The sequence below is a fragment of the Meriones unguiculatus genome, chromosome 18, assembly GCF_030254825.1.
Source record: "Meriones unguiculatus strain TT.TT164.6M chromosome 18, Bangor_MerUng_6.1, whole genome shotgun sequence".
NCBI classification, from domain to species: Eukaryota; Metazoa; Chordata; class Mammalia; order Rodentia; family Muridae; genus Meriones; species Meriones unguiculatus.
The window spans coordinates 73888862-73902075 of record NC_083365.1 but is presented as its reverse complement, the minus strand read 5'-3'; the positions used below and the strand labels follow the sequence as shown (position 1 = coordinate 73902075).

General features: G+C 47.2%; 1 protein-coding gene across 1 annotated transcript in view; it reads left to right on the top strand.

Moving 5' to 3' along the window:
- Map3k19 (mitogen-activated protein kinase kinase kinase 19) overlaps positions 1 to 12947 on the top strand; it is a 32743-nt gene extending 19796 nt beyond the window's left edge. The window contains exons 10-14 of the mRNA XM_021641411.2: positions 1110 to 1153; positions 5038 to 7461; positions 8002 to 8151; positions 9911 to 10608; positions 12429 to 12947. Coding sequence (XP_021497086.2) covers positions 1110 to 1153; positions 5038 to 7461; positions 8002 to 8151; positions 9911 to 10608; positions 12429 to 12495 — 3383 coding nt within the window. The 3' untranslated portion in view covers positions 12496 to 12947. The remainder of the gene's footprint in view (positions 1 to 1109; positions 1154 to 5037; positions 7462 to 8001; positions 8152 to 9910; positions 10609 to 12428) is intronic.
- The last annotated feature ends 267 nt before the right edge of the window (positions 12948 to 13214 follow it).

Here is a 13214-nt window from a genome sequence, read left to right as displayed (position 1 = left end):
CCTTAAAGTTTCCATTCCGCTGTGCATTGTATGGCAAGCACGCTCAGCCTCCTGAGACCCTGCACTCCCTCTTCTCAGCGCTTCTCCTTCCTCCTAGTTCCCATTGTTCCCTAAACGACTTCACTTCACTGTTCACAGCCCATTCTCATGTGTGATTTTATATATCTCTATAAAAACCTAGAAACCACAAACAAGAGGAAACATACTAAGTTGAGCATTTAACTCCACAGTGAGGCTGGAGAGATGACTGTCAGTAAAGGGCTTGCAAGCACAAGGATCTGAGTTCAATTCCCCAGAACCCAGAACCCATGTTTATATATATATATATATATAAAGCCAGATATGGTGACATGTGCTTGTAATGACAGCCCAGGGGCGGCTGATTCAGGAGGATCCTAACCAACTTGACAAGTTCCAGGATAGTAAAAAGCCTTATTTCAAAAAACAAGGACAATGGTGCCTACATGTTTGTGTGTGTCTTCTGATTATTCCAAACACATCATGGAACAAAGATGCCCTCATCTCTGCACACACACACACATGCGCGCACACACACACACACACATGCACGCACGTGCACACATGCACTAATAATAATGAGAATGATGATGGCAGAAACCTGAACAAATGACTGAAAAAGAGGGAATGCATTCTAAGTGTGTCTAAGGGAAGAGTATTTCATGGACAAGAAAAGAAAAGCTAGTGTAGGAGGTGGCCCATTGCTAGAGTGTTCGCCCAGCACTCACGAAGCTCTGGCTTTGGTTCCCAGTACTGGGCTAGGTCCCAACACTCAAAAGGTGGAGGCAGGAGGATTGGAAGTTCAAGGCCATCCTTAGGTCACCTAGGGAGTTCAAGGGCAGTTTACCGGAGACTAGGTCTCAAAGACAAATCAGCAAATAAAGAAACCCACAACAACCCCTTCTCGTGGCTTCGGCCTGAGGTTTTCTGAAATCACTCCATACCACTATGTATTACTGTACAGAAAAACAACAAACAAACTTTGAAACACTTCCCTCGTATCTTTGCATGAATATCGCTCCTCCCACAAACTCTTCACCCTACTTCTAAGAACACCAATTCTTGTTTGGTTTTGTTTTTTTCCCTTATAGAGTTTCCTACCTCTGACATGAGATTCAGTAGCCGAAGAACTGAGGTAAGATGAGTTCTAGCATTCTTGACTTAATTAGAAACAACCAAGGCAGTGGTGGCATATGCCTCAGGAAGAGCTCTGTGGGTTCAAGGCCAGCATGGTCTGCAGAGTGAGTTCCAGAACAACCAGGGCTACACAGGGAAACCTTGCCTCGCAGAAAACAAAAGCAAAACAAAACAAAGCACTACCAACAAGTTCCTGCAAATTACCCAGAATCAAATCCTCAGCAATAATATTGTGGAGAAAGATAAATAACATGACTTTTTATGAAGAAGCCAATTATTCATGGGAAAAATCACTCCTTGCCTTGTGAGTTGCTTCTGTGGGCAGTCTCCTGGCCCCAGGGTAGTGAGATGAACAGCATTCTTAGTTTTTGTTTTGTTTTTCTCCATGTAACTCTTTTTCTTTGTCTGTTTCTTTGTTTATTTATGTATTTAAGTTTTGAGGACAGGGCCTCACTCTGTAGCCCTGGCTGGCCTTTAACTCACATAGACCCGGTTCTGCCTGCCTCTGCCTCCTGAGTGCTGGGACTAAGGGCGTGGGTCATCACACTACTCATTTCTTATATTTGTTCAAATCCCAGGTAATTCTTTGCTGTTCAGCTCCTACCCCCATGGCAGAGAATTTTCCTGTTCTGTACTTGAAAAGCAAAGCTTCTGCAAAGATGCTCGCCATTTTTCAGTTTTCTCAGTGCTCTTGGCCTTCAGTGTCCTAGAGACATAGAAACACTGTGCTCACCTGTGTAGCACCATGAGCATGACACCTGTGCAGCCCACGAGTGACAGCTGTGCACTTGTTCCCCAGGCATTGTCCACCTTGCTTTTTGAGAGAGTCTTTCATTGGCCAATGGCCCTGGGCCAATCATCCGGCAGACTCCGGGATCTGCTAGTTTCACTTCCCCAGTACTGGGATTCCAAACTTGTTGCACCACACCTAGCGCTTAAATATGCAGGTTGGAGGCTGAACTTGGGTGTTTGTACTTGCAAGGCAAGCCCTTTACGGACTGAGCCACCTCCTTATTCCTCATTTCCTACTTTTGAGAAATGTGAAAAAATTCAGGTAATAAAATTGAGGGATATATGTATCCCTTAACACCTGAGTTTCTAGTATCTGTATTTTTTTTCCTTCCTACTTGCACCGGCAGGCAACTGCAAAGTCAAGTTATAGCTCTAAGTCATTATGCATAAATCATGTCTATAAATAATCTTATATAATTAGGTGCAGAGTTTGTATACAAGAGAAAAAGGCCACAAGGAAGAAAAAAAAAAAAGGCCAGCACTGAAGGACTTTATAATTTAACGGGCGCAAAGTTGATGCCATACTTTGCATTACGCTGCCCCCTAGAGGTTAATAATAATTAAAACTTGCTGAGTTTGAAACAGTTGGAGGACAAAGGAGAATGACAAACTGTTGAGGAGCGACGGCTTAGTGCCTAAGCCTTGTCACCCTGAGGACCTGGGCTCACTCTTTAGTCTACATACGGTAGCCCACAGCCATCTGTAGCCCCAGTGCCAGGCAATCCAACAACCACCCGCTCCACACACATTAAAGAAATCTTTTTAAAGAGCGATTAGGGGTTTAGGTTTTTCTTGCTTTCTGCTTGTTTGCTTTGAGATTGTCATGCAGCTCAGACTGGCCTCAAGCTGGCTCTGTAGCTGAGGATGACCCTGAGCTCCTGGTCCTTTGGCCTCCACCTCCAGAGTCCTGGGGACATGGTGTGCGCTACCACATGTTTGTGGGTGGCTGGGGACTGAACCCAGGGCTTTCTGCATTCCAGGCATACAGTAGCAAGAGAGCGCTACAAGCCCTTAGGGCTGCTAAGTTTCCAAGTCCATCCCCAACTGAGCTCCTCAGTGCCAGAAGGACAATTAAAGTGCATATGACAACATGTTCAAATTGTTCTCAAGAGGGCTTTAAACACCTTGGTTGATCCTATGGAAACTAAAAAGGAGAGAGAAAATATTTCTCATCTTAACATGATGGTCCACACTTAAATACCATCGCTTGGAATGAAGAAGCAGGTGGAGCTCTGAGTTCAAGGCCAGCCTGGTCTACAGAGTGAGTTCTAGGACAGCTCAGGCTGCACAGAGAAACCCTCTCTCAAAAAAACAAAGAAAAGAAAAACCAAACCAAAAGAAAGAATGAAAGAAATACTATATATAACCATGAGTTTTGACATATAAATTTTAGCTTTTCTATTTCTTAAGCATGTGATGAGCATGGGTGTTTGAATGTATGTCTGTGTACCATGTGCATGCTTGTGTCCGTGGAAGCCAGAAGAGGATGTCAGGTCCTTGGGATGACAATTCCAGCCTGGGAGCCGCTCTGTGGGCACTGCAACCACTGAGCATCTCAGGTAATTTTACCTTTAAGAAAGACTTATTAGTTAAATTATGTGTACATGTGAAAGTCCATGTATGTATGCTGTGTGCATGCCAATGCTAAGGAGGCCAGCGGCATCCGGCTCCCTGGAGCTGGGTTTACAGGCAGCTGTGAGCCACCCAGCATGCATGGTGGGAGCCAAACTTAGGTACTCTGCAAGCCTAATCCGCACTCCTAATTTCTGAGCCACTGCCACAACACTTAATCACGTCTTTTAAAAGTTGCTTAGCCTTGGTTCTGAAAAAGCATGAATGAGATTTTAGTTAATCCCTGTTGTTTCTCTGCCCCGACCCATTTTTGGTGCTGGAAAATCCAACCTAAAGCTTCATGTATGCTAAACATATACTATACCATGAGCCAAATCCCAAGTTTTGAGATTTATTTAACATACTTATTTCATGAGAGAGAGACTATGTGCATGTAAAAATCAGAGGACAATTTGGGGAAGTCAGCTCTCTCTTTCTACCATGTGAGTCCTGGGGACCAAACTTTGGCTTGGTGGCAGATGCCTTTTCCTACTGAGCCATCTTGCTGGTACTGATTTATGTTTTTATCTTATTCCTATATGTATGTATGTATGTGTGTATGTATGTATGCATTTATTTATTGGCAAGATCTCTTGCCCAGTCTATGACTTACACTTCTGATCCTCTTGCCTCCACCCCCCACCCCCCAGCATTGGGGTTACAGGTGTGTACATAGTACCCAGCTTACCTGATGCTGGAGATCAAAGCAGGGCCTTGTGCATACCAGACAAACACTGCACTAACTGAGCTTCATCTCCAGTTCCCTGTTTGGGTTTTAAAAATTGTGGTCTTTCAGGCCCATTGGCATACTGAAGTGGCTGTGAATGTACCACTGAAAGTGGTAGAGTACTTTCCCAGTATGCACAGGCCCTGGGTTTGAGCTCTGTCTTAGTTGGGGTTTTTATTGCTGTAAAGAGACGCTATGACCCCGCAGCTCTCATAAAGGGAAAGATTTGGTTGGCTGGCTCACAGAGGTTTAGTCTGTTATCATGGCAGGAAATGTGGAGGCACACAGACAGACATGGTTCTGGAGAAAGTGCTTGATCTTCAGGCAGCAGAAGGAGACTGTGAGCAACACTGGGCATAACTTGAGCATGTGAGACCTCAAAGCCTGCCCCCAGTGACACACAGGCTGCACCTCCTAATAGTGCCACTCCCTGTGGGGCAAGTGTTCAGATGCGAGTCTACTGGGAGCCAGTTCTATTCACATCGCCACAATCCCCGAAGTGCTCTGCAGGCAGAGGCAGGTGGATCTCTGGCAGGCGGACCAGATGCCTGGTCTACAGAGGATTTCCAGGCCAGCCAAGGCTACACAGAGAAATCCTGTCTTGAAAAACCAAACCAACCAACCAAACAAACAAAAAAAAAAAAAAAAAAAAAGAAAGAAAGAAAGAAAGAAAGAAAGAAAGACAAATGAAAAAACAGTGAATTATGGTGCTTAGATATTTTCCTGCATTCATTGTTTTCTCTCTCTTGTAGCTCCCTCTGCCTCCACTCTCAGTCTTGCCCATGAGATCTTGTGTCCTTGATATGGAAAAAAATCACAAGTTCCCAGGACACAGGGAGAGAAAAGTCCCGGGCCCCTCTCTCTCTGCCCATAAGCTCCTGGAGCCTCTTAGCCAATCAGCTGAGTTTAGTTCATCAAAGACCCATCTAGAAGTCTCAGGTGAAGGACCAGCAGAACAGACCCTCAGGCTTTCTGACAGTGCCATTTGGTCTAGAAACATGTGCTCTTTCCGGAAGGCAAACCATCCCAGAAGACAGGGGGGCGTGGCAGAGAGCTGGCCATCCCGGGACATGGAAGGACGGGACAAAGCTGAAACCTCTTGCTTTGAAGAAGGGCCATCCTTGGTTTACTATGAGAGTGTCAAGGAAGACAATCTTTACACAGAGAGAGAAAGGGGTAGTGAGCGCCATGAGAGTGAAATGAGCAAAGGGGGAGAGAACTCCCAATATCTTACATCAAGAAAAAAAGAGGGTTCAACAGCCAGAGCGTTTGAGCAAGACTCAGAGGTTGCGCACTCCATTCTCAGCAAGCTCCAGGAAGCCTCGAGTTCAGAAATCGCCCCGGTTCAGGAGGAAGAGACCCAAAATGAGAAAGTTCCTGATTCCAGAAGCACTTCTGTATACAAAGCTGGAGCAGTGGAACCATGCAGGGTGTTGGAGAAGGAGGCCAGTATTCTTAAGAACGCGCCCAGCATGAACTCAGGTGGCTCCGCTGAAGAGCACCTGGAAGCTCACAGTCACAGAGACACAGAACAAAACAGAAAAACATCAGTGGAGGAAACAACCAAGCCAGGAATGAATGGGGTGGTGCCGCTTATCCATATCACATTCCCTGGAGAAGGGACAGCCAAGGCACCAACCAGAGCCAAGCCAAACCTCCAAAAGAGAAAGCACCCGGTTCAGAGCATCAATAGCCTCAACATACTTGCTCAACAACAACACGACCAACTCCACACAAATACTCACAGCACCAAGTTGGATGCAAGGACCAAGGCCAGAAACAGGTCTCCTCATTTCCCAGTCTCCACCCAAGCTTCCATTAAACCCAGCGTGCATAAAAACAGCATAAAATCTCAAGTTTTCCCTGCTTTGGAACTTATGGACCCCCGACCTCATCTGTCTCCCAAGTTTCAAAAGAGAGTACCTGTGACGGAGAAAAAGAAGTCAACCTCTCAGACCCAGAAACCTAAAAAGCAAGCATTCCCTCGAATCGGTAAAAACGCCGGCATCAAAAAGCCAGGTGCTCCCCTCTCAGCAGAAACAACAGACCCAAGACTGCGTTTCCTGGATTTGAAGTATAGTGACATGTTTAAGGAAATCAATTCGGCTTCCAGTGGACCAGGGATCTACGAGATGTTTGGGACTCCTGTTTATAGTCACATTCGGGAGGCGGAACGGCAGGAGCACAGATATAACCGCGAGGTGCGCACAGCTGCATCGGGCCGAAGTGTTGTTAGTAAGTGTCAATCTTCCCAAAGTGACAGAAGCAGCAGCGGCAGAGCGAGACTTCTTCAGAAGCGACCACATGTCAAACCCCCAAAGCCTTCCCTTGGTCTCAGGCAGAAGCACAGGGGGTTAATGTCTAAAGAGAAGGGTTGCAAGGTGATGGGTAGCCACACGGAGGGTGGTGTTTCAGAGCCAGACCGGCAGATGAGAGTTTCAGGAAATGACCTTCTGTCTCCCGAAGATGAAGTCCGACTCACAAACTTGACCCCGATCCCCGCGCTCTCCCCTGAACAGAAAGAGCCCCCTCCTGTCTCAGATCTCTCCGCTGTTGAGGAAATCTTCACAGGGGAGTGTGCTGAGGAAGCAGGCATCCTTAACAAGGCCAGGCTTACCCCGAGCCCCGGAGACCTGACGGAGCCTAAAGGTCTGCCCCGGCAGACCCTGCTTGTCCCCTCAGAAGACAGCTGGGCTGTGTTTAGCGACAAGAGTGCAGGCGGGCGCGCGTCACCAGAAAAGGAGGCTGGAGGGCCTCTCGACAAAATAAATGCTGACCAGATGTTCATGGAGTTCGACAGCCTCTCCGAGGAGTGGAAAACACCCCTGAGCTTTTCGAACTTCTCTTTCCAGGAGAGTCCAGAATGTGCACCTTCACCTACAGAACAAGGCTGGGCACGTTCTTTGGATCAGGACAGCTTAGAAAATAACTCCGTCACCTGTCAAACATTTGGAAAGCTTTCTCAAGAAACCCTAGACCCAGGAAAGAATGAAGAATTGACAGATGAGTTACTAGGTTGTCTAGTTGAAGAACTATTAGCCCTTGATGAGAAAGATAGCAGCTCTTGCCAAATAATGACAAATGAGGCAGATGCCGAAAACCTGAATCTTGTCTTCAGTAGGAGAGGTAATACCACCGAAGAATTGGACAGACAGACAACAAATGTCAAAGTACAGGTTGGTCTGATTAGAACCAGAGGTGGTGCATTGGGATGGGAGGGACCTTAGAGACAATCTGGTTCAAAACCCTTATTTTTAATTTCATGGAGAGAGAGGGGGGGGGGGAGAGAGAGAGAGAGAGAGAGAGTCACATGTGACATGCCACATGGGTAGAGGTCAGAGGACACATTTTGGGGATTCTCTCTCCTTCCACCATTTCAGCTCCTGAGATCTTACTTATATCATCAGGCTTGGTGTTCCGGGCTGCATGCATGCAGGTGTTCCGGGCTGCATGCATGCAGGTGTTCCGGGCTGCATGCAGGTGTGGTGGCACATTATAATCACAGTACTTGGGGCATAAAGGCAGTAGGGTCAGAAGTTTTATGTCATCCTTGGTTTCATAGTAAGTTAGAGGCCAGCCTGGGCTACCTGATACCTTGTTGCAAAAAAGAAGGAGGAAGTAGAGAAGGAGGAGGAAGAGGAGGCAGATCCCTTGTGTTCTCTATCTCCACAGCAAATCAGAGTTTAATGATGATTTTTTTTCCCTCATTTCCCCAGAGGCGTATTAATGGATTGAGGATATATGACAAGGAAGAAAATTGGCTTACCTCAAACGAAAAAAAGGCACTTTCTGACAGGAGTTTAAAACAGGAAGAGGCTATATTCTGGACCAAGGGTGAAATCCTTGGGAGAGGAGCCTATGGCACAGTAAGTCAGCCTTGAACCCCGTGATGCTAGAATCCTCAACCTGTCCTGAGCCCTTTCTTCCCTACTGCCTGTACTTAGAACGTTGTCAGCTGGAAGTCACAGGAAAAGCCAAACTTGTTTCGGGGGGTGTGTTTCTTGATTTGTGCGTTTAAAGGGAGACGACTTGATGTTGCACACGTAGCTTTAGAGACTTAACCACTTCCTCAGGATCTCTGTCTCCCAGGTCCCCTGGCTTCCTGTTCTCAGGCAGTGACCCATTGCACTTCCTCCCATCACTCCAGGTTCATGCTCTGCTCTAGCTACTTTTCTGATCGCTTCCATAAGACACCTGACAAAGCACTTACAGAAACAATGGCTTATTCTGGCTCACAGTTTGAGGGCTTAGGACCTTACAGCAGCAGGAGTGTAGGGCAGCCACAGCCAAGAAGCAGGGAGATGGAGGCTGTGCTCAGCTCACTTTCCCCACTTTCACTCAGCCCAGGACCCCAGCTCATGCAACGGCTCCAGCCACATTTACCTCAGTTAACTTAATTTGGAAATTCTCTCACAGACAGGCCCAGATGCGTGCCTTCTAGATTCTGTCAAGTTGACAGTCCATACTAACCATCATCATGAGCCCGTCGGGAAGGAAATCTTCCCCTCCAGGGGCTCAGCATTGCACTGGAAACGCGGACGCTTACTACACGGCAGTAGGGTGGGGGGAGTGGCAAACTCAAATGCTGTTCTTTGTGTCTTGTGAATTGCATAAATGACCCCCTAAAGTTTTGAGGGTCCAAAAAGTATTTGAATAGGCAGGTGAAGAAAAGACTGACCTTGCCTGGGTAGTGGTGGTGCAGGCTTTTAATCCCCACACTCAGGAGGCAGAAGCAGGAGGATCTCTGAGTTCTAGACCAGCCTGGTCTACAGAACTAGTTCCAGGATAAGGGTTACACACAGAGCAACACCGTTACAAAAAGACCAGCCTTGAGACAGACTGAGCCTCTAAGACTTAAGGAGTCTCTAGTTAAGGACGCTTGAAGAATTCACAAGAAGGTAAGACAAAACACATACTCCAGAGCACACCACGGGTGATTGGCAGCCCCTGCCTCCTCTTTCTGGAGTGCTTTAGATCTGACTTGGCCCTGTTGCATTCTTTTGGTGAGGGGTTTTCCCAGACCAGTATCAGAGAAATATGAGGCAAATGTTGTGTCAGTTTTATAGATAAGAGAAAAATAACAAAAGCTCATAAAAGGGGGCTGGCAGGATGGCTCAGTTCAGAAAGTACTTGTATAAGCTCGAGGCCCTGAGTGTGATCCTTAGTGTCTGCAGGGTTCCAGGTGAGCAGGGCTGCATGGCTGAGATGATAGGGGCTGTAGCGGGCAGCTGTCCTCTCAGCCATGCAGCCCTGCTCCCTGGACCCGAGCAGACCAAGGTGTGCTTGATCTGAACGAGATCGCCTACTTCTGCCTCCTGTGTGCTCGGAGAAAGGCACGTGCCAAGATGTCCAGCTTTAAAACAAATACCACAACTCATCTAAAAACACGTGGTGGCCGGGAATGATGAAGCCAGTCCGTGATCTAATGTGGCTGAAATTCAGCATGTCATCTACTCGTCAGGCTGGCTCGTCACCACCGTGCCTCCCTTGAATGCTTTATTGTGTGTCATTCAGCTGCGGATGGATCGACTTAAGAGGAAAAAAGTGTTCAGGAAGTGAAGAAAAGGAGCTTCGAACATGCCATTTCTAGCCTAAGTTTAATAGTATGTGTTGGCTTGTTTGTAGGTATATTGTGGGCTTACTAGCCTAGGGCAGCTAGTAGCTGTGAAGCAGGTGGCCCTGGATACTTCTGATAAATTGGCTACGGAGAAAGAATACCGGAAACTGCAGGAGGAAGTGGAGCTGCTGAGGGCGCTGAAGCATGTGAACATCGTGGCTTATCTGGGGACGTGCCTGGAGGAGAACACCCTGAGCATCTTCATGGAGTTTGTCCCCGGGGGCTCCATCTCTAGCATTCTAAACCGCTTCGGGCCACTGCCCGAGATGGTGTTCTGTAAGTACACCAGGCAGATTCTGCAGGGCGTCGCCTACCTCCACGAGAACTGTGTGGTGCACCGGGATATCAAGGGGAACAATGTCATGCTCATGCCAACTGGGATAATAAAGCTGATTGACTTTGGCTGTGCCAAGCGTTTGGCCTGGGCGGGCTTAAACGGCACTCACAGTGACATGCTGACGTCCATGCGTGGGACTCCATACTGGATGGCTCCGGAGGTCATCAATGAATCTGGCTATGGAAGGAAATCAGATATATGGAGCATTGGCTGCACCGTGTTTGAGATGGCCACAGGAAAGCCTCCTCTGGCTTCCATGGATAGGATGGCAGCCATGTTTTACATTGGAGCCCACAGAGGCCTAATGCCTCGTCTACCTGACCGGTTCTCAGAAGCTGCTGTGGACTTTGTGCGCTTGTGCCTGACCAGGTAAGAAGGTCAAAGAAAGAGACACCCAGAGACCAGAGCAGCTATCCCTTTAACACTGTATGGACCACTCAGAGTTCTGTGTCAGGGGCTGGGGTGTTTGTTCAGGGTGTTCCAAGCCCAGTTCAGTCTCCATCACTGCCTAAACAGGGCGTGTCAGACGGCTGTAGCCACAGCACTCAGAGGGTGGAGGTAGAAGGATCAGGAGTTCAAGGCCAGCATGGGATATATGGAATCGTGTCTCAGCAAACAGATACATCCAAATAGAAATACCCACTTATAACCATCTTTTAAACTCTGAATTCTTTTGTTGTTGTTGGGTTTTGTTGTTGTTTTGCACTTTTTGTTTTTCAGACAGGGTTTCTCTGCATAGCCCTGGCTGTCCTAGAAGCTATCTCTGTAGACCAGGCTGGCCTCAAACTCACAGACTGGCCTGCCTCTGCCTCCCCTGTGCTGGGATTAAAGACCTGCGCCATCACTGGCCAGTTTAAACTCTGAATTCTTAGAAAGTCTTATTACATATATTTGTGTTGGGGGCATGCACATACAGGACAGCACGTGGAGGTCAGAGGACAGCTTACGAGAGCTGGTTTTCTCCTTCCACCGTGTGAGTTCCAGGGATCGGACTCAAAGTGCCTTTAGTGTTGAGCATCTTCCTGCTGGCTCATATTTTAAAAGTGTGCTTAATGCTAACAAAAACACTTAGCATGGAACCCCAGAAGGTATGAAATTTAACCATATGTAATTATATTCTAAACAGACTGAATAATGCTGGAAAGGTGGGGCCTAACTAGATAAATGTGGTAGAATATGCCTGTAATCTCAGCACTCAGGAGGCTGAGGCCGGGGGATTATAGATAGAAAGTCAGCCAGCGCTACACAGTGAATTGCATGCTAACCTGGGCTACCTGAAAAAATTCCTGTCTCAAAATGACCAAGATAAAAAACAAACAGTAGGGCCTTGTTTTTAATCTAAAAAGCTAACACAAGTTGTTGTTTTATTTTTTAAAACTAGATACTAGCTGGGCAATGGTGGTGCATGCCTTTAATCCCAGCACTCAGGAGGCAGAGGCAGGTGGATGTCTTTGAGTTCTAGGCCAGCCTCGTCTTCAGAGTGAGTTCCCAGCCAGCCAGGGCTACACAAAGAAACCCAGTCTTGAAAAACCAAAACCAAACCAAACCAACCCCACCCCACCCCTAAAAGAAAGATATTTCTTAATCCTTCCAATAAATTAGGGCTTTTTTAAAAATTAAAAGTAATTGAGATAAGAGCCTATGTAGCCCATGAGGCTCTCCAGCTCTCCAGTTCCATGATTAGCCAAGGATACCCTTCAGTTTCTGATATTCTTGCGTCCACCTAAGTCCTGGATTGCAGGGGTGCACTGCCAATCTTACACAGTTCTAGGACCTCCCCAGTCTATAGGTACTGTTGACCCTCACTGCACCGGTGAGCAAAGCTTGGTCACTTGCTTGATATTACAACTAAAAACTCAAGACAGTCCACTTGACTATCAGCAGTTGTGCCACCATCTTTAAGTAGTTCATTCATTCATTGTGTGTCTATGCCATGTGCACGGAAGCCTGAGGAGGCTGGAGGAGGGCACCCGATCTCCCAGTGTTGGAGCTACAGACAGTTGTGAGCCACCCAGCACGGGTACCAGGACTGAACTATAGCCCTCTGCAAGAGCAACAGGTGATTGTAATTATGGAGCCGAACTGTCTCTTCAGCCCGTGTCTCCATCTTCACAACCTGCAGCCGAGTCAGGCAGGTCTCGGTAGTGGTCACGGGGCAGTGCTGCTTCTAATCTGGTTTCTCCCTCTAGGGACCAGCATGAGAGACCTTCTGCGCTCCAGCTCCTGACACACTCGTTCCTGAAGAGAAGCCAGTGAGCACACACGGCTATCCCGCTCCAGAGACCACCTCTGCTTTGCTGTAGGGAATGATGGTTAAGGGACTTGGTTTCCTACCGTAATTTCAACCTAGCTCGATTTAACCGGATCCTGCAGCATTCCTGGAAAGCTTTAGTTACTTACTGACCTTAGATTTCAGGCATGACTACCTATGTGCATGAGAAGAATTTCATAATAATATTAAAAACACCAAAAGCCCCCGTTCCAGTGTTTACAGTTTTAACTGACCAAGACTGATTTATAGACTTTTATTGTTTTGAGTTGGAGTCTCACTATGTAGCTCTGGGAGGACTGGAGCTCACTATGTAGACCGGGCTAGCCTTGAACTCGCAGAGATCTGCCTGCCTCTACCTCAGAGTGCTGGGACTGAAGGTGTGCACTACCACACCCAGCTTAGTTCTTGTAACAGTTTAAAATAAATTGCACACACGTTTTGCCTGATATGCTTATTTCTTTGTGTGTGCTTATGTGTACGCACATGTGTAAATCAGAGTTTGACATTTGGTGTTTTCCTCTGTTGCTGTCCACTTTACTTTTTTAGACAGGGTTTCTCATTGGACCCTTTGGCTAGGCTGGCTGGCCAGCAAGCCCCAGGGTTCCTCCTGTCTCCACCTCTTTTGTGGAGATTTCTTTTATGTGTGCCTGAGTGCATGTATGTACACTGTGTGAGTGCAGGTGTCTACAGAAGCCAGATGTCA